General features: G+C 39.6%; 1 protein-coding gene across 1 annotated transcript in view; it reads left to right on the top strand.

Moving 5' to 3' along the window:
* CAP2 (cyclase associated actin cytoskeleton regulatory protein 2) overlaps positions 1-22,200 on the top strand; it is a 137,200-nt gene that overhangs the window by 89,984 nt on the left and 25,016 nt on the right. The window contains exons 5-7 of the mRNA XM_068557541.1: positions 830-973; positions 1,311-1,396; positions 8,786-8,891. Of these exons, the coding sequence (XP_068413642.1) occupies positions 830-973; positions 1,311-1,396; positions 8,786-8,891 (336 nt within the window). The remainder of the gene's footprint in view (positions 1-829; positions 974-1,310; positions 1,397-8,785; positions 8,892-22,200) is intronic.

The raw sequence follows: 22,200 nt of genomic DNA, 5'->3' as shown, positions 1-22,200 counted from the left end.
CCAGAACTACTGAGCCTGTGCTCCTGAGCCCGTGTGCCACAGCTACTGAAACCCATACACCTAGAGCCCGTGCTCTGCAACAAGAAAAGCCACCACAATGAGAAGCCCACGCACCGCAACAAAGAGTAGCCCCCGCTCGCCGCAACTAGAGAAAGCCCGCACACAGCAACTAAGACCCAACGCAGCCAGAAATAAATAAATACATAAATAAATAAATAAAAATTTAAAAAAAAAAAGAAGTGAGAGGGGTGAGTAGCCGTCAGCCAAGCTGTCTGAGGACGATGCTGAAAACCAAACCAGACTAAGGTAACTATAAATATTGTAAGCCATTACATTTTCTTACAAAGAAAGAGCCTCAGTGAAAGATTTCCACTTTTTCACATGGATTAGTAATTAAGGTAAAAACCAAGGACCCTTCCTCACATCACTTTCCCACAGGAATAGGAAGATATCCTTTTACTAACTTCTACCTATCCCGATTTTAGACATGTGTTATTCTAGGCTGTGATCTATGCATTCCATTAGAAAATATAACTTGATCTACACTCAGTTTCAGTGTGTTCCATGCAGCGGTCTCCAAAACGGGGACTGTATCGTACTGCTGGATTTTTTCCACGTCTCAGGAGACAGCATTAATAATGTAAGAAATCTGCGCAATTTTCATACTTCAGAAAATGAAAATACAGTATGACCATAAGAAAAATGTCTGCTGGATTCTGAAAGCCCCTGACAAATGACAAGTGCTGAGTAGTCCTGCTTAGGCCAGCCTGGGTGGAGGTGCTGTGCTTCCGTTCTGTCCTCAGTAACAGTGCTCAATGTTTGCTTCCAGAACGATGTGGCTGCACTTCTGAAACCAATATCGGAAAAGATTCAGGAGATCCAAACTTTCAGAGAGAGAAACCGGGGGAGTAAAATGTTTAATCATCTCTCGGCCGTCAGCGAAAGCATCCCTGCCCTTGGGTGGATAGCTGTGGTGAGTCTGGCTGGAATGGTGCCCCTGCACCTTGTCCGGTTTGTGGAGTGTTCGGGAGAACTCATGGCTGCCTTCAGGCTCCTTCATCCTCCGCCTGTTACACGAAAGGAAGATTCCTTTCAGGCTGAATACATCAGCTCTTTCTTACCCTTTTGAAGTTCAGGGCTTTGTGTTCTGAGATGTGGAAAGTGCTTCACTGATTTTACGGAGCAAGATTTGCCTCCAGCTTTCAAGTCTCAGCATCTGCATTGCTTCTCTTCTTCTTTAAGGCATTTTCTTTCTTATCCTATTTTTTTTTTTTTCTTTCCATGCTTGGGTGATGGTCCTGTTCCCTCAGTCCCCCAAACCCGGTCCTTATGTCAAGGAGATGAATGATGCTGCCACCTTTTACACTAACAGGGTCTTAAAGGACTACAAACACAGGTACGCACCTTCTTTTATTGACCAAATTTTCAATTGATTGTTTGTTAGACATTTGTCCCCAAGCTTAATGTAGTTCATTACTGATTCCTTTCAAAGTCTAGTTTACTACAAGCATTAAGGAAAAATCCCCTCTTTGCAGGTAAAGCAAAGTGGAAAGTGAAATCAATGATCCAGATAATATGTGTGTTTTAGAAAGTCTGCCCCAGTTCTCTGGTAATGAATAAACTCTCCCCACGTGAATGCATGTCACTCTGTTATGTATCCCCACAATAATGCGAGAGATCTGTGATGGTTTGTGATGGACCAGCCCTAAATGGACAAACCTTTTACATTGATCAAAATAGAATTGGTGAGAGTTCCCTGGTGGCACAGTGGTTAGGAGTCCATCTGCCAGTACAGGGGATGTGGGTTCAATCCCTGGTCTGGGAAGATCCCACATGCCACGGAGCAACTAAGCCCGTGCATCACAACTACTGAAGCCTGTGTGCCCTAGAGCCCGTGCTCTGCAACAAGAGAAGCCACTGTAATGAGAAGCCCGTGCGCAGCAAAGAAGAGTAGCCCCTGCTTGCCGCAACTAGAGAAAGCCCACGCGCGGCAATGAAGACCCAACGCAGCCAAAAATAAATAAAATTTTTAAAAAAATAGAATTGGTGGGTGAGGAGAGAGAATAAACAGGGCTTAGGAAATGAGGTATAAATGAGGAACAGAGATGAGATGAGACAATGAACCAGGCCAATGAGAGGGAAACCAGAGATTGCATTAAGATGAAATACAGTTGGGTGGGCAGAGAGACATCTGTAAGAACAGCCGCCATTCAAAGTGCTGCTGAAAGTACAGATGAGACTGAGCCAACGGGTTTTGCCTGGAGAGCCAGCTTAAAAGGACATTGCATTCTCCAGCACAAATAATAGATCCTAGAGAGCCGCAAACTGGGGCTAGAATTGGAAATGGGACTAAATGGGGAGAGGCCAGAGCTGAATAGACAGGAAGATATCTCTGAACTGCTGAAGGGGTGTCATGAGATCCCTCACCTCTGATGCTGTCATGGCCTGCCTTGTCAACAGCTGGCAAGATGTGATGTGGCTGATGCTTCATCATGCAGGAAAGGAATGAGGTGAAAATAAGAGCAACAAAGTTCCACCCCCTGGGCACTGAGCTCAGAGTGAATCCCTCTCTGAGCCCTTAGGTGACGGGAGTAGAAATGATCATCGGTCAGCAAATGCAGGGGTTCCTGCATTTCACTCACAGACCCAGACTGTCCAGATGAAAGGGAACTTGAGGACCTGAATAGTCTGGATAATTGCTTCAATTCACTTCTTTCTATTACTAACATAGATCTAAAAATATGAGCCAGAAGAACAGGTTTTAAGTAGGAAAAGAAGAAAACAACATTATAAGACAAATTTTGTATGGAATATAGAAAAATTGCACAGAATGTGTAAATAAATACCTCCTGTAGTTCCAGGTCATTGACCAATACGACATATTCAAAACTTGCATAACTATTTCTTTTTTAGGTTATTTTTGGTTTTAATAAACATTGAGTAGATAGAGAAGAATATTTATAAATATATGTAAGATATAAAAATTACAATATAAAAAATGCCCATACATCCACCAATCAGTTTAAGAAATATGTACCAATACTTTCTTTTTTTACTAAAAAATAGCAGTCACACTCAGCAATCCTACTGCTTGGTGTATTTCCAAAAGAAATGAAAACATGTCCACACAAAAGCTTGTACATGAATGTTCATAGCAGCATTATTTATAGTAGCCGAAATGTGCTACTGATGAATAGACAAATAAACTGTATATCCATACAATGGTATATTATTCAGCCATTTTTTAAAAAAAAAATGAAATATACAAGTAGCCGTATGGATGAGCCTTGAAAACATTATGCTGAGTGAAAGAAGTCAGACACAAAAAAACACATATTGTATGATTCCGTTTATATGAAATTCCAGAATAGGCAAATCCGTAGAGACAGAAAGTAGGTTAGCAGTTGTCTAGGGCTGGGGAAGTTGGGTGGAAATGTGGAGTAACTGCTAACGGGTGTAGGATTTCTTTTGGGGGTGATGAAAATGTTCTAAAACCACTGTGTTAATGACTGCACAATTTGAACTAAACTATTGAATTGTACACCTTAAATGGATGAATTGCCTGGGATGTGAATTATATCCCAATAGAGCAGTTATACTAAACAAAATAAGACAAAAACCAGCCTCAGTGTTCCCCTCCCCTCATAGAGTTTAGTCATTCTATGTTAGCAAAACAGGTCTTAGAGCTTTTAGGAAGTGCAGCTCTCGAGACAGACTTCCGCCCACCTCTTTTCCTCCTGAGGTCTCTCCCACCCTAAGGAAACTTTGGTTAAATTACTGATACTCAGTAACAGACTCCCTGCACCCAGAGAACTGTGTTTGAGGCAATTGTGCCCAATGATATAACTCCAAATGTTGCCACTTTGTGTTGGAGACTATAGAACTGTGCAGTATGAATGAGAAGAGGCGAAATGGGCATAGAGGGAACCTACCTCAACATAATAAAGGCCATATATGACAAACCCACAGCAAACATCATACTCAATGGTGAAAAACTGAAAGCATTTCCACTAAGATCAGGAACAAGACAAGGTTGTCCACTCTCACCACTATTATTCAACATAATTTTGGAAGCTTTAGGCACAGCAATCAGAGAAGAAAAAGAAATAAAAGAATACAAATCGGAGAAGAAGAAGTAAAGCTGTCACTGTTTGCAGGTGACATGATACTATACATAGAGAATCCTAAAGATGCCACCAGAAAACTACTAGAGCTAATCAATGAATTTGGTAAGGTTGCAGGATACAAAATTAATGCACAGAAATCTCTGGCATTCCTATACACTAACAATGAAAAATGAGAAAGAGAAATTAAGGAAACAATCCCATTTACCGTTGCAACAAAAAGAATAAAATACCTAGGAATAAACCTGCCTAAGGGGGCAAAAGACTTGTACTCAGAAAACTATAAACCACTGATGAAAGAAATCAAAGATGACACAAACAGATGGAGAGATATACCATGTTCTTGGATTGGAAGAATCAACGTTGTGAAAATGACTATACTACCCAAAGCAATCTACAGACTCAGTGCAATCCCTGTCAAACTACCAATGGCATTCTTCACAGAATTAGAACAAAAAATTTTACAATTTGTATGGAAACACAAAAGACCCCAAATAACCAAAGCAATCTTGAGAAAGAAAAATGGAGCTGGAGGAATCAGGCTCCCTGACTTCAAATTATACTGCAAAGCTACAGTAATCAAGACAGTATGGTACTGGCACAAAAACAGAAATGTAGATCAATGGTACAGGATAGAAAGCCCAGAGATAAACCCATGCACCCATGGTCACCTAATTTATGACAAAGGAGGCAAGAACATACAGTGGGGAAAAGACAGCCTCTTTAATAAGTGGTGCTGAGAAAACTGAACAGCTACATGTAAAAGGAATGAAATTAGAACACTCCCTAACACCATACACAAAAATAAACTCCAAATGGATTAAAGACCTAAATGTAAGATCAGACACTATAAAACTCTTAGGAGAAAACATAGGAAAAACGCTCTTTGACATAAACCACAGCAAGATCTTTTTGACCCACCTCCTAGAGAAATGAAAATAAAAACAAAAATAAACAAATGGGACCTAATGAAACTTAAAAGCTTTTGCACAGCAAAGGAAACCATAAACGGGACCAAAAGACAGCCCTCAGAATGGGAGAAAATATTTGCAAATGAAACAACAGGCAAAGGATTAATCTCCAAAATATATAAAGAGCTCATGCAGCTCAATATTAAAGAAACAAACAACCCAATCCAAAAATGGGCAGAAGACCTAAATAGACATTTAACCAAAGAAGACATACAGATGGCCAAGAGGCGCATGAAAAGATGCTCAACACCACTGATTATTAGAGAAATGCAACAGATGGCCAAGAGGCACATGAAAAGATGCTCAACACCACTAATTATTAGAGAAATGCAAATCAAACCTACAGTGAGGTATCACTTCACACCAGTCAGAATGGCCATTATCAAAAAATCTAGAAGCAATAAATGCTGGAAAGGGTGTGGTGAAAAGAGAACCCTCCTGTACTGTTGGTGGGAATGTAAATTGATACAACCACTATGGAGAACAGCATGGAGGTTCCTGAAAACACTAAAACTAGAGCTACCATATGACCCAGGAATCCCACTACTGGGCATATACCCTGAGAAAACTATAATTCAAAAAGATACATGTACAACAGTGTTCATTGCAGCACTATTTACAATAGCCAGGACATGGAAGTAACCTAAATGTCCATGGACAGATGCATGGATAAAGAAGATGTGGCACATATATACAATGGAATATTACTCAGCCATAAAAAGAAATGAAATGGAGTTATTTGTAGTGAGGTGGATGGACCTAGAGTCTGTCATACAGAGTGAAGTAAGTCAGAAAGAGAAAAACAAACACTGTATGCTGGCATGTATATATTGAATCAAAAAATTAAAAAAAATAAAAAATAGTACTGATGAACCTAGTGGCAGGGCAGGAATAAAAACATAGTCATAGAGAATGGACTTGAGGACACGGTGGGGGAGGGGGAAGCTGGGACGAAGTGAGAGAGTGGCATGGACATATATACACTACCAAATGTAAAATAGATAGCTAGTGGGAAGCAGAAGCATAGCACAGGGAGATCAGCTCGGTGCCTTGCGATGACCTAGAGAGTTGGGTTAGGGCAGGTGGGAGGGAGACGCAAGAGGGAGGGGATATGGGGATATATGTATGCATATGGCTGATTCAGTTTGTTGTACAACAGAAACTAACACAGTATCGTGAAGCAATTATACTCCAATAAAGATCTATTAAAAAATTAAAAAAAAAAAAAAGAAATGCAAGACAATCCGCCCTGCTCACATAAAAATAGCAGTTCAGGAAAGAACAAGCTTAAGTTGCAAAAACATGTCAGCATGAACAGCCCATGACGACTTCGACATCATAAAAGACCTCTTTACCTAGTCTTTTCTCAGAATGTACAGAGGTGCCTATTCAAGACACCTAAGTCTCTGCCTTTTTGCATATCACCCTTGGAGGCCATTTTTGTTTTTATCTCAGTTCATCAGCTCCTATCCTCCTCCCAGTCCCTACTTGAGTGTATCTTGGGCCCATGGGTGTGAGTGATTCTCACCAGGTGGTAGTATAGCCAAGAGGGTTAGAGGTTTCCACTTTTTTGTACATATACAAAGAGAGTATAGTATTTGCTCCTCAATGTCAGCTGTTAAGTAGAAAATGTACTTCTGACAGCATCAAGGACAGTTCATTTAAACTTAATGGACCACCTGAAGAGTATGTAATACGCTGGGGAAATGCAGCCACGGGTGTGGACTTATTCACCTCACTTCCACAAGTAGCCAGACCAGTCCCAAGTCACCGTTGAGCTTCCAGGATCGATAACCCAAACAAAGCACAATACTCCACAACCACTCACTCAACACCCATTTATGGGCGCACCCAAGCCGGCTGTGTCTTCCTTCTGTGTGAGCTCAGTGAGGGCTGTTGGGGTGTTGCAGACTCATTGATGAGGCATCGCCAGTGAGGCAGGCTCATTGCTGCCTACCTGACAGGCCCGTGGGTGGAGGAGGTGAAAGGCAGGCTTCCTTGTGGTTTACACAGAAGGGCTGTGGCCAGTGGACTCTGCATCTGTGCAACCTTTTCGACTGGCTTGACTGGTTGCTTGGCTCTTTTTCAATCAATGAATAGAGCAGGTTAATTATTTTGACTTTCTAGAGGTAAGACCTCTCTGAGTCATAATCAGTCATAATCTGAGTCACATGTCCTTCCCATAGCTTCTTACAGGGGAAGTGGAACTGAGGCTGGGTTTGCAGGTCTGGAGGTATAGTTGAGTCCTTCTCCATTTGTTGTCTCTTAGAAACTGACTTCAGGTTAAAAGGCACCATACTGTTATGCCTTATTACAAGTTTTGCTAGAACTTTCTTCAAGTTAAAATCATACTGTAATAGTTAAAAGAAAAATGAATTTGCCTATGCAGGTTTGGATTTCATCCTTTGTTAAACTTTTTAATAGACGTGTACTGAACGTGCAGCCTGCTTTTTCTAGAATGCCTACAGACGTGTGTTGTCGGTACATACACCTGTACATATGCACATGTATGTATTAAATGACCATATATATAAATATATGGGTTTGGGTTTTGATTGTAAAAGTGAGAAAGTGACAATGAAATATTTCATAGATTTGATCATTATAGTCAGTAAATCTAAAGATGTAGAACAAAATCACACTCATGTTTTGCCTCTTTGAGGGGCAGATAATTATGACTTCAGTTCCCCAGTTCCCTTTTCTTAAATGGCATGACTTAATACAGTAGGATTCTAAACGTGCTTGTGGTACTTTAGAGCTTTTCAAGGAAAACAGAATATGTCCAGAGACAAGTCATTACTGACAAGAGCTTGAATAATAGAGATTTCCTTCCATGATTGTCTTCAGATTAATGGCCCAGGTTTGTGATTAAATTTTTGTTAACTGAGATTTCATCATTTTTCTCATTTACCACTACTTTATTCAAAGTACGAAAAAATGTGTGAGTGGAAATAATCCAAAGGAAATGCAACTATTTTTGCCTACCTATAAATTTAATATTTCTAACAGTTCTCCCAATCCTGTATATTAATCCAGCTTTAAAAGTTGGATTAACATTTTACCACTTCTTGGTTCAGTAAAATTGGAATAAAAATACCAGTCATGCCCTGCCTCGCTTGCATTTGTCGTTATGAGTATCAAATTGAAGTAATTTAAGTGACTGTCCCTTTAGAAGTATTGAGTGTTACCCATTTGTAGGAAGTCATTTTTCTTACTATAGCAACTTTCCTTATCAGCCCAAAATTCTCCAATTTGATTACACTTTCAACCGAGTAAGTCCACAAATTATTAGAAAACAAACCAAAGGACGTTTTTCCTTTTCTGTACCATTCTCCTGCTTGAAAGTGCATTGTTTTTCATTTTACATCAGAAGCAGTACAGAGAGAAATGGTCTCCCCTCCATGTTCATCTCCCCGTGAGAGATGACACGAGGATGAACTAAGTTTGGTGGATGCTCTCTCCGTGGGCCTCTCTGCTCCGCACTGGAGCTCAGGGCACTCAGCTCCTCTCAGGGGAGACCAGGACCACCATCCTTTCAAGGTTCTTTTCGGAATCAGTCCACACTGACTGGTCTAGAAAGACAGTTGTTCCAGGGTCATCTGGAGCCTTAGTTACTGGATTGCCATGTGCTCCCCAATGTCTTTAAATAGATCCTAAATCCACTCTCTTCCACTCTCTTTTATGACAAAGTGATTTACGCCATGTGGATTGGGTAAAGTCGTATTTGAACATATGGAGTGAGCTTCAAGCATACATCAAAGAACACCACACTACAGGCCTTACTTGGAGCAAAACAGTAAGTACCCAGCCCTCTTCCACCTGAGTAACAAAAGGTCATAAAAATATTCGTTCTTGGTAGCCTGGCAATTTTAGAATTTACCTCAAGGAAAGCATAAGATAAAATATACATGCAGAAGCTGCTTATGAAAATGCCATTGTCATAGGAAAGTCTGGAAACTGCCTATATGACACAGAAAAAGAAAATGGTTGAGTTGTCAGAAGAACCCAGTGAAATACTCTGGGGTCATTACAATACCACATATGGTGGTTACATGGGAAATGATTTACCAGTCAATGTTAAGTGATAAAGTAGAATGCAAAAGTTATGAGCACTAAGACGGCATTGTGTATTAAGAAACTGTGTGAGTAAAATCGAAGGAAACAAGAAGATTTGAGAATAGCTATAATTTTAAGAAGATGGAATTATGAATAGAATGTTTTTTAAATGTTTTAGATTTCCCTTTTGGGATTTTAAAGTTTACTAAGTAATATTTTTCAATACTTCAGTAATCCTAGTGCTTTGAATGGTATCCTAGTCCTAGGATAAAAATCCCACCTGTGTCTGTTCCGACTTGAATTCCCGCATGAGATTCTAATCTGACTTTTGCCCTCTTCTTCACCTTGTCTCTCCTGTTTTCCCCTGTCTCAACTGGCCCAGCACTACCAAACTGCTTGTGGAATTCTGAACACATGCAGTGCTTAGACTGAACCAAATCAAAATGTCATTGTTTCAAAATTTGCAAGTCTCATATTGTTTAACCTTTATTGCGATGTCCTGAACATATATCATGCTGTATGACCTGAGTTCCCTGGGGAACCCTCTTCCCCAAGACTCAGTTCCAACATCATCTCTTTAAGAAACTTCCATTGAGGGGAGTTCCCTGATGGTCCACTGGTTAGGACTTGGTGCTTTCACTGCCGTGGGCTTGGGTTCAATCCCTGGTCAGGGAACTAAGATCCTGCAAGCTACACAGCTTGGCCAAAAAAAAAAAAAAAGAAGCTTCCACTGAACTCCGTTGGTGCCCCGTCTGGTTTGATGGCTCTCCTCTATGCCTCCTTCATATCTTCAGTATACCTCAGTCATATCCCTTTACATATAGAATTGTAATTTTTTGTGTGTTTTTGGAGCTCTCCTACTGGATTGGAAACTCATCTCTGTCTCCAGCCCCTCGCATAGTGCCTGGCATGGAGTAAGTACTCAGTAAATAGTTTGAACTAAATTGTGAATTAGGGTACTCTTAGGATCGTACCTGCTTTTTAAAATCTCTGCACTTGCTATAAAAAGGCTTCCCGTGGAAACTTCAGTCCATTAGAAATGAATGTTACCTTTCGGTTGTCACAGTGGATGGTCTAGCCAGAGTAAATGTTGAGAAGATGAAGTGGCATATTTGTGAACTCAGTTTAAAGGTAGAACCCTCACTCTCCCTACAGTCATAACCAGCAACTAACCTTCACACAGAACGTTGCTTTCAGTAGCATAGGCTTAATACCAAGGCAGAGTTTGTGATTTTTCAAAGCAGTGTAGGACTTCTACACTTGTTCCCCAACACTTGTGGTACAAATGTTAACACTGACCTCTAAAGACTGATGCTTCTTTTTATTTTCTACTTTGCCTGTTTTCTCCATAAGAAATGCAAGATACAGTAAGTTGATTATTTTTCTTCTGCCCACAACATTATGATTCTGTAAAGAGAGTTCATAAACATTTGAAGGGTTTTAATATGGAAGGGTATGTGTGGAGGTAGGTGGGTCTTTGTGTAGACTAATTGGAATTATTTTTCATACATTTCAAATGAGATGCTGTTTTGTTATAGATCAGTTTGTCATAAAGGGGAATTGTCACATGTTTACCATGGAGATAGGACATCATGAGAAAACAGAAAACTAAACATCAAGAGTCCTTGGATGTCTTATTATTTCATGGTAGATAAATGGAAAAGGAATGAGAATCCGTTTGTGGAAAATAATCATGTCAACAGACGCTGGCCTATTAATTCTCCAATAGTGCCCATGGAAAATGAATAGAAAATTACTTTTTAAATGGTTTGAATACCTTTAATGCAATGTACAAAGCTGAGTAATTATGTTTTGAATATAAAAAAGAAGGATCGGGGCTTCCCTGGTGGCGCAGTGGTTGAGAATCTGCCTGCCAATGCAGGGGACACGGGTTCGAGCCGTGTCGAAGACACGGGATCTGGGAAGATCCCACACGCCGCGGAGCAACTAGGCCCGTGAGCCACAATTACTGAGCCTGCGTGACTGGAGCCTGTGCTCCGCAACAAGAGAGGCCGCGATAGTGAGAGGCCCACGCACCGCGATGAAGAGTGGCCCCCACTTGCCGCGACTAGAGAAAGCCCTGGCACAGAAACGAAGACCCAACGCAGCCATAAATAATTAAATAAATAAATAAATAAACCCAAAAGTTAAAAAAAAAAAGAAGAGTTCAAGGTTCACGTGCAGATCAGGCCCAGAGATGACTTTAAAAAAAAAAAAAAAAAAAAAAAAAGAAGGATCAATTATTACAGATAAATAAATGTAGTTGTTTTCCCTTGTTCTAGAGTGAACACTTATCTTTTCATCATGTTCGTTAGAAATATATGCTTTGTAACAATGAGTTTGAAACTTTTAAAGGCAACCCATAGTAAGAAATATATTTTAAACACACACACACCCTTCTCACAATACTAAAACAAGTTTCACAAAACAATACTTTCTTTCACCACATGGAATGCATTCAGATATTTTCTTTTGTGTTTTACTTCATTTTTTTATAAAATCCTGGCTGAGGCCCACTAAATTGATTCCATGATCCACTAATGGGTCACATCCCACATTTTGAAAAACATGTTATAAAACATAAATGTTATATAAATATAAATATTTATTTATCTATTTATATAAAATATAATCCTTATAGCATACATTAGGAGGTATGGATTGCCATGGTAATAATGACAGCTATTATTTATTGAGCACACGTTATGATATGGGCAAATTCTATTTAAAATGGTAATCGTTACAAAGCAGAGCATCTACTTCACTTCTTTCATGGAAAAGTAGTATGATAAAGTTTTGACCAGATACTAAAAGTGAGGAATGATTATGTAAGAAAATGTTGGTTCAGTGGTAACATCACATATACAAAATCTTTTGGCAAACTTTAAGATAGATGCATAGAAATATATTTCCTAATATTTTTATCTTCTTCTAAAGTTTGGGGTTAAAATAAACTATTACAAAGTATATTATAAAAATTGTAGTTTTTCATTTTAAATCTAAATTAGTAAAAACTATATAAAAGATTCCAAAACATAATCCTTAGAATAAATCAAACTGATTTCTTCTCATTTACTATGGCCTGTTGACATACCAGCAAAACAAATCATAAACAATTACAGCCAGTATCACAGCGTTATTGCAGAGAAGAGGGAAAAGGCTATTAGAATTATCTGATCAAATAGCCTTTGGGAGGAAAAAATAAATAAAAATCATTTCATTTATTTGCCCACTTATCACAGGTCTGCAAAAAGTATGCAGAAAGGTGGGGTGTTGGCATTCATTGTCACTGCAATGTTCAGAAGTTTTAAGAAATGCATTCCATCTCAGTGGACAAAGTCAAAAAGCTTTTGGCGACTTAACATCTCAAGTATTTTGAGTAACCATTGTTTTCTTCTATTTTCAAATTGGATTTTGAGATTTGAGCGCTATGGGGTGTTAGTGACCAACAGCATGCTGCTCTAGACTGAGTTTCGAAGCTTGCATTGCTCTGAGAAATGCTCTTTCCCTTGAGTTAACAGTTGGAACTGAACTTGCTGTTCCCACCTCCTAGCCTTTGTGTTCAGACTGCAGCTGTGTCAGGCAACTGTTGTGCCCTTCAGTTGTTCCACAAAATGTAAATCTTTGAGGCCAGCAGTTTTTCAGGACAGTGATTGGAGAGAGTGTCCGTGTGTGTGCACAAGTGTGCTGGCGTCGGGGTGGGTGCGTTTTGGGGGAGGAAGCAGCTGTGGAGTAATCTATCTGGAATTTCTTGTTACATTTACTGTGGTAAATGGAATCTTCTCATTCTGTCAGCTTTTTTTTCACATGACCGTGGACTGGAAGGACCCTGCACCAGAAATGACTTGCAGTTTTCAGTTAGTTTAATTATTGGGAACCCTTTTCCATATTAATTTACATAGTTTCCTCAGCCCTGGGTTTCAAATGCACTTTGTTGAATAAATTGATCTCTTGGCAGGAACCCAATGGAGACACTATTATTTATCATCCCTTGCAGTTGGTCAGATTTGTAATATTCGTTGGCAGTTCCTGCAAATCAGATAACTTAAGCTGAAAGACAGAGGCCTGATCTTTACGCTTATAATGACCGAAGTAACTGATTCTTTTTATGAATTGTCCAGATCAGCAATCCAACTTTTATTCTGTTCTCTGTAGATCTGGCCAGGAAAAAAGGTCATGAAAATAATTCTATGAATAGGATACAGTGTGGTTGTTTTCTTAACTTTCTGGTGTGAAATTTGTTGACATATTTTTGTCCTTTTATGTGTCTTTCCAAATTAGTTTTGAGAACAGCCAGGGTATAATTATTTGTAGAATAGAATAAAACTACACATAGATGAATGTGTATAAAGTCTTATGTTGTGGTGATGTAATTCTTTCTACTGATAATGTGGATTTTTAAAATCTATACACCAGTTGTCATCCATCCTAATCTCCCCTGAGCCTCCAGTAAATGAAATCACTGGGAGTGGTCACAATTATAGACAAGGCAGGGTTTGATTTTTCTCAAAGCAGGACACTCTATGATCACTCCTTTTCCTCCAGGTAGATATTTCTTTTCAGCCTGTTTCTCAATGTAAAGGCCAAATGTCCATTAACAAAGCAGAAGTTTAACAGTTTGCTGGTGATCACATTAAAACACAGCCAGAGGGTGTCCTGACTCATAAATAATGTAGACTCTGTAGCACATGATTAAATATGTATGTCTCATAAGTTTTCAAGTGTTCTGGCCTCTCTGGTTTCCTCTTGATTTTTACAAGCAAAAACTGTCCTCAATCTTTTACATCAAAATTTTCACTTAGAACTTGTACCAAACCTGTGCCTTAGGTTTATTAATCAAGGTGAATAGGTGAAACCTCAGCTGGTGTGTTGTTCGTCTAGACCGCAAGCTCACTGAATACCTCTATGGGTCTGCGGAGAGTGGGTCTCTGCAGTCTACCTGACTGTATCGGTGGTCAGTCTAGTCCTCACTCCTGGGTTTTTAGCTTCCTTTTGGGGCTTTGGGTAGCCAGTTCCTTTCGTTCTCCTCTGGAAGAGATCCAGACTGCACAGAGGGAGTTAGGGGTGTCATTGACTAACAAAGGAGCTCTAAACACACAGATAATGAAGTTAGGTTGGAAACAGCTCTGAGTTCAGCCTGAAACAGACTACAGAAATTAAACAAACGTTGCTGAGGCACCCACCTTCTATGGACCAGCTTCTCAGCAAGGTGCTGAGAATACAAAGATGGGTAGGTGACACAGCAGACGCAGTTCCTGTCCACAGAAACTTACATTCTAGCTGAAGAACATAAAAATGATACAGTGTGATAGAATAGGGTGAACAGCATGCTAGAGGTAAGCAAAAGCAGGATGCTTACATAGACCAGGAAGACATGGAAGGAATACCCAATCCTGTAGTACAGTGTGGTTCTTGGGCCAGCAGCGATAATGGAAACTTGTTAGAAATGCAGAATCTCAAACATCACCCCAGACCTCCTGAATCAGAACCTGCATTTTAACAAGATTTCCCCAGGTGATTTATATGCATATTAAAATTTGAAAAGCACTGCTCTAGTATAGTCATGCTGGACCAAAGGAATCCAATTTGTGGGAGACTCAAGGAAGGCCATTAGTTTTTACTCATTCATTTGTTTAGCAATTCATTTACTTAATAACCATTTATTGGATACCCACCTCCTACGAAGCACACACCAGACATTGTATTAATGCTACAGTTTCTGCCATCAAGCAGCAGGTTTTAATTACAATGCAAAAAAAATAAATAACAATACAAGGCCATGTTGGAAAATAAACCTTGCTAATTAGACTTCTGGTTGGGCAGGAAGGGCAACAAAGGGCTACATTGGATATGAGTCTTGTTTTGTTATGGTTTTTGGTTTTGTTTTGTTTTTATTGAAGTGTAGTTGATTTATAATATTATATTAGTTTCAGGTGTACTGATTTGGGTCTTGAAGGACAGTAGGAGTTCCCTAGGCAGACAGTAAAGGAAAGGGCAGTTCTTAGCAGAGAATTCAGCAGAGAATTGGGCACAAAGGACGTGAACTAAGTACTTTGAGAGAAAAGCTGTTAGTTTTGCAGAGCTGAACATGGCAAGAGATGAGGCCAGAAAGGCAAATTGGGGCCATATGGTGGAATCCTTATGTGTTATCCTAAGAAGATGGGTCCATATGTGGTGTGCAGGGTTTTTTCCTGCCCCACAGGCTTTTTTTTTTTTGATTGAAATAAAGCTGATGTACAATATTATGTTAGTTTCAGGCGTATTACATAGTGATTTGACCTTTGCACACATTATGAAATGTTCACCACAATAAGTCTAGTAACTATCATTTCCTAAAGTTATTACAATATTATTAACCATATTCCTTGTGCTGCATATTACATCCCTGTGGCTTATTTATTTTATAACTGTAAGTTTGTATCTCTTAATCCTCTTCACTTATTTTGCCTACCACTATCCCCCTCCCCTCTGGCAACTACCCGTTTTTTTCTCTGTATCTATAAGTCTGTTTCATTTTGTTTTGTATGTTTGTTTGGTTTTTTAGATTCCACATATAAGTGAGATCATATGGTATTTTTCTTACTCTGACTTATTTCACTTAGCATAATAACCCTCTAGATCCATCCATGTTGTCACAAATGGCAAGATTTCATTTTTTTAATATTTATTTATATATTATTTATTTTATTTATTTTGGTTGTGCCGGGTCTTAGTTGTGGCATGCATGTGGGATCTAGTTCCCTGACCAGGGATTGAACCTGGGCCCCTGCCTTGGGAGTGTGGAGTCTTACCCACTGGACCACCAAGGAAGTCCCAAGATTTCATTTTTTATGGCTGAGTAATACTCCATTGTATACACTTGATATCTTCTTCTTACCACATCTTCTTTACCCATTCACCTGTTGATGGACACTTAGGTTGCTTCCATATCTTGGCTATTGTAAATAATGGTGCATTGAACATAGGGGTACACCATAGGTTTTTAAGCAGAAAGTTACTCACTATAAATAATGATCTAGTAATTGTTCAGGATAAATGGAAAAGGGAAGAGACTAGAGGCCCTAATGCATGCTAGGAGACTTTAGTGGATGCCAAGGATGGGATAACGAGTATGTGACCTTGAGTGTGACAATGGCAATGGAATGCAAGAGATGAAATGGACACTGAGTTGGAGAACAAAAAGAGAGAGAGAAATCAAATCTAAACTCAAAGTTTCCAATCTGGAAGTCTGGGAGAATAATAGTAACATCAATAAAAATAGGGATATCAACAGGAGGAGCTGGTAGAGAAGCAAGAAAAATGTTCACCTGAGTTTTCACCATGTTGCATTTGAGGCACAGGTGAGATGTCCATCTAGATGGGGAGGTGGAGCAGGCAGGTGAAATGCAGGTCTGAAATTCACTGAAGGGGGAGACCTAGAGATGATAGTTAAACAGAAGAGAAGATAGAAAAAAGAGAATATGATGAAGGATAAAACCTGGTGGAACACTGTTACTTAAGAATGGCATAAATCAATCAAAGAGACAAAGACAAGAAAAAGGAGGAGAACTAAGAGCCGAGGGTCTCAAAGCTCTAAGAACAGTGGGTTGGCTGATCAACTGTGACAATCTGGGGAGGGTAAGGTTAGAAAAAGGCTGCCAACATCTATCTTATTAGTGACCTTTAGAATGCAACTTCTGAAGGGCTGGAGGTAGATGCAGTTTTATAGAATCATGGAGCAAAAAGATTTTGTGTAATGATCTCTTCATTACTTATGGACCAGGTGTCTGACGTGATGGATTATTGCTTATAGCTTCAATTTCTGCCTTTTGAAGTTTGGGGATTATTTGTGGGTTTTATTTTTACCTTTGCTGTATCTTCAGTAGAGTAAGTGTAGGTCAGAAATAAATATCTACAATTTCATACACAGTAGTTTAGAGCTAGCTGTACTATGAAGCTGTAAGCAAGCTTTTTATATTTAGGACTATTTTTATTATCTCATAAATACCTTTGAGTTTTATTGCTAGTTGATAAGAATGCATAAATGTTTTTAGCGTATTTATTCTCTCCCTAAATCACACAGTAGTGGCTTTTAAAACTGCCTAATTTAATGATGAAGATTAGTTTATTTACTAGGACTTTTTTATAACCAAGAACTCAAACTCTGTAAACCTGGGGGCCAGCAAGTTAATAAATGTTCCTAATTTATTTAAACCATCACCTTGGGAATATTTTAATTAAGGTGTGTTCATTTAAAATTCTTTAAGGCATAGTGTTGAAGGCAGTGGTGTAATTGGGGGTGTCCTGTTGACTACTCTCTCCTCCAACCCCTCTTAGGAAAGTCAGGAGGCTGTGGTTTAAAGGTGCAGGCAGAGGTGCCCCCCAGAGCAGAGCTGGGGGTGCCTGGATAGGAGGAGACTTTGAACTTGGCGGGCAGTCCCAGCCCAGAGCGAGCCACAATGCCCCACCGCCACCCCTCCACCCCGAGTTTTTATTCATCCCTGAGGTGCCACACCTCTGGGTCCAACCTCTTAACACCCTGGGGAATGCCTCAAAGCCTCCACTGCCTGAGGCTGGGCCTCCCAGTAATTGCTGCCAGGGCTATATGGCTTTATGTCCCTCCCCACCTCCAGTGAGCAAGGCAATGGCAGATGAAATTTTTGGCCCATCCTTTTTAGGATACTAAGTGATAGCAAGTCTTCCTTCTTTACAAGTGAATTTTATCTTTTCAAATGGCCAAAAGCCATTGAGACCCTCTTTGGAGAAGGATTAATTCAAGTAATACTCTTTTCAGTCAAAAAGAGCAGAATACAAAGGCATGAGTGATTATTTGGTATGTGTGTTTTTGTAAACAGGTCTGAAGGCAGTCCTAAAAGAAAGTTTTGAATACTGGTAGTTTTGTTAAACAAGTGTGTCGCATCAGAAGCTAATGCTTTGAAAGACAGTACTTATGTGGATCTGTAAGTTCTTGTGTGATTGCTAACAATTCAGTTGCATTTATTTGTTTTAATGACAATGTTCATGTACCCTCCTCCTGGAATCCCCTTCCTCTTGCTTCCCTGTGTCAAATCTGACTCATCCATCCTTCAAGGTCTATTTCGAATGGTCTTCTCTCCCAGAAGCCTCTCTGACCTGCCTTGCTTATTACCATGCCCTTCCAAGCTGGAAGTTATCCTTTTCCTCCACAGAACCTCTGTAGTACTTCTTAAAATCTGTACTTCTTTTATGATGCTTAGCACTTTCTACCTTATAAAGCAGTTACTTATTCATTTCAGTAAATATTTATGAAGCACCTACCACGTTTCAGGCACTGGGAGCATTACTGGTGACATTAAGATGAATAATGAGTGGCTTTTCAAAGCTCGGGCTCAAGACATGACCAAACCCAAAGTCACAGACAAATAATTACGATATAATGTGAAGTACCATAATAAGGGTGTTCCTAATGAGCCCTTGCAATAGAGAAGCAGAAAATTTCCTCTTAGGAGAGTTCCAGAAAACCTACAAAAAGAAGAGAACTTTGAGTTGAGCCTTGAAGGGTATGTAAGAGTTTTCCAGATAGTAAATTGGGGAAGAGCCTTCCAAACAAAGGCACAACCTGAGCAGAAACATGAAGGCTAAGAGCCAGTTGCCTGCTGTCAGGGAGCATGGAAGTGTCTTTTCTCTCCTCTGAGGCTGTGAGCTCATTGAAAGCAGGATTCTTTCTCATTCTGCATGGGATCTGCAGCAGTGACTGGTACAGGGTCTTAAATACAGACAATGTCCAAACACTTTTGCTAAATTGAACACAGTAATTGGTAATTGCATTTCTTCACAGTGAAATTTCCAGAGGCTTATTCCACTAACTACAGATTGTGTTCATTGTTTAAGAGCCACGTAAATACTGTTCCTTTATTTCTTTTTTATTTATTTATGTATTTGTTTATTTATGGCTGTGTTGGGTCTTCGTTTCTGTGCGAGGGCTTTCTCTAGTTGGCGGCAAGTGGGGGCCACTCTTCATCGCGGTGCGCGGGGCTCTCACTATCGCGGCCTCTCTTGTTGCGGAGCACAGGCTCCAGACGCGCAGGCTCAGTAGTTGTGGCTCACGGGCCTAGTTGCTCCGCGGCATGTGGGATCTTCCCAGACCAGGGCTCGAACCCGTGTCCCCTGCATTGGCAGGCAGATTCTCAACCACTGCGCCACCAGGGAAGCCCTCCTTTATTTCTTATATCAAATGATGGTAATGGAAATGTACAATGCATTTTCTTATAGGCAATGGCAAATGCCTTCCCTGCACTTGTCCCTTGCCATCTGCATGCCCCTAATTCCCAGTTGGTATAAACTCAGGAAATACAAGCTAATATTAGATTAAGTAAAAAGGTTTTCTTAAGAAGGGATGGAGGGAAGGTGCAGATTGTCTTCTAAAGGTAAAACAAACCCTTCACAGAATATAACATAGAGCTAAGTCCAGATTTATTGGTCCAGGTTGCACCCTTGATACAAGCTGAGCTAATCACAGACACTTTCCCAGACCTTTCCTGCAAAATTTGGAACTGAAATTGAGGCAAAAGTTACTTTGTCTTTAGTGCGCCTCAGCTATAAACCTCAGGAGATGCTGATGCTTCTATTTTTTTATTTTTTCCTAAGTAAATAATGTAAATAATACAGAGCCAAATGTAAATCATCTTCATAACAGCTATCATTTTGCCTCACTCCCCACCTCTGCCATTTACCACGTATGGATAATTTAAGAAATACAGTTATTTCTCTGTGACCCGAAAATCCAAAAGCAAAGCAGAAACTTTAATTCAGTGATAGTTCAGATCTAGGCTTTTCCGGCCAAATGAAGTCACAGTCCGGATAATTCAAGCCACACGTCACTCTTGGTCTTAACAACTGTTGGCTATCTATAGTTTGTCTCTTTGATGGGTATATTCTGCTATCTTTAACTCTGGAAATTTTTCCCATGGAAAATTTAATTTTATCTTTCCTTTTTTTATGAGAAATTATATTTTCAAGCTGCCAATGCTGGCAGACAAGAAGAAAAAACAATCTGGGAATCCCAGATTTGGTCCACAGAGCAGTAGCAGAAAAAGGCCAAACCAATCATTAAAGCTACTTATGAAGACAATTTATGCAAAATAGCTGGGTCACTTGAGCAAATTAGATTGTGTTCAACATATTCTCTGGAATCTGCTCTGAGGGCTTGGTCTGCTTTTATCAGACATCTCTGCTTTGGGCATGTAAAACAGGAATCACCACCTATGTTTTTTGAAGGGCCACATCCAGATCTATAAATTAGGAAACAGTAAGCATAAAAGCACTAAGTTACTGGTTTCCACAAACTGATATAGACTGTGTAAGGTATTCTCAGGCTGTTTTCCAATTTAAAGCTGTTTTTCCTTCTCTGAAGGGACTTTGTTTCTTGTTCTTTTTTCATCTACCGCCATATTTCACATCTCTCCAGATTATCAAAGGAATAACATACAGAGACCTCAGGAGGGTGGGGAGAATGGGGATGAGGAAACCATCAGAGGTCACTGGCGAAACCATGAGATTTGGGTTTTTCATTACCTTGCCTGTTGTACCTCTATCTTGGGCTAAGGGAGTTTGTCGTCTTGCCTCTGAAGAAAAGTGATCAAAATGGGCCTTACATTTCCTTCATAATTGTGGGACCATCTTTTTATTTTGACTGTATATAAATACCCTTGGTATATTTAGGGAAACTTGAAATTCGAGTAGTATTCTATCACCATAGATGAAATAGGAAATATTCCCTAAATCGACTTTTTAAAAATTATTAATAAACATATGCTTAAAATATTATATAGCTCTTCATTGTAATATTTTTTAACAACTCTGTTTTCTTGGAAAGGCCCCCAGAAACTTTGTTTTCATTGGCAGAAGTCTAAAAATTATAGGGAGTGATAAAAATAAGAGAACAGAGATTAAAGTCACAAATTCACTTTGGTTCATACTCATGTTGTACAGGATGATTATCTGTTCGTTTATGTGCAATCTTTTTTCTTGAAAATGGTTGTCTGCCAATAAAAGTGTGGTATAAATATAAATGTAAAATTTGTACCTACTTACAGAAATTGACAAATTTGGAAATGTATCAATTTCACCAAGTTCTTGATCTAAGTACACCTTTCAGAAAATAGAAAGAAACTAGTTTTGAGGTCTAAAATATAAACAAACCCTAAACCATGAATTTGTGAAGTATTTTTACTGCTATGAAAACTAGTTTATGTATATAGAAAGTTAGTCTTTAGTTCTGAAACTGTAGTTCTTTCTTTTAATCCCTCCCTCCTCTTGTGGTATGTGAGAGATTTATCATTATCCTATTTATATGCCATGTTACATTAAGATCATCTGAGATTCTTCATCTTTGGAAAAACTAATAAACAGCATTGGCCAGAAGGCTCAGTTGTAAAACACTGTGAAGTCCTATAGTTTTAGCAGGTCAAAGTAATAAGTCTAAGTGTTTTTGTGACTGAAATGGCTTTGTGATTTTTAAACGCTTTATTTATTTATCTATCTATTTATTTATTTATTTATCTTTGGCTGCGTTGGGTCTTTTTTGCTGCATGCAGGCTTTCCGTAGTTGTGGCGAGCAGACACTACTCTTCGTTGCGGTGCAGTGGCTTCTCTTGTTGCGGAGCATGGACTCTAGGCGTGTGAGCTTCAGTAGTTGTGGCACGCAGGCTCAGTAGTTGTGGCTCATGGGCTCTAGAGCGCAGGCTCAGTAGTTGTGGTGCACGGGCTTAGTTGCTCCGCGGCATGTGGGATCTTCCTGGACTAGGGATCGAACCCGTGTCCCCTGCATTGGCAGGCGGATTCTTAACCACTTTCCCACCAGGGAAGTCCCTAAACACTTTTAAAGTAGGTAATTGGGCACATGTAATGTACCTGGAAAGCATTAAATGTAAGCCAGGTGATTAATGGACCAGGCTCTCTCTGAGATGGACAGCAAAAGAGAGAACCTGACCAAGAAACTGAAGACAGCCATCTGTGTGTGTGCGTGAAGGGGAATTGAGGTGGTGGCCATAAGGAAAGGATGGGGGGTGGGCAGGAAACCCATAAACAGT

Source organism: Eschrichtius robustus, chromosome 12 (genome assembly GCF_028021215.1).
Source record: "Eschrichtius robustus isolate mEscRob2 chromosome 12, mEscRob2.pri, whole genome shotgun sequence".
Classification (NCBI taxonomy): Eukaryota; Metazoa; Chordata; class Mammalia; order Artiodactyla; family Eschrichtiidae; genus Eschrichtius; species Eschrichtius robustus.
This window is presented reverse-complemented; position numbering and strand designations above follow the sequence as displayed.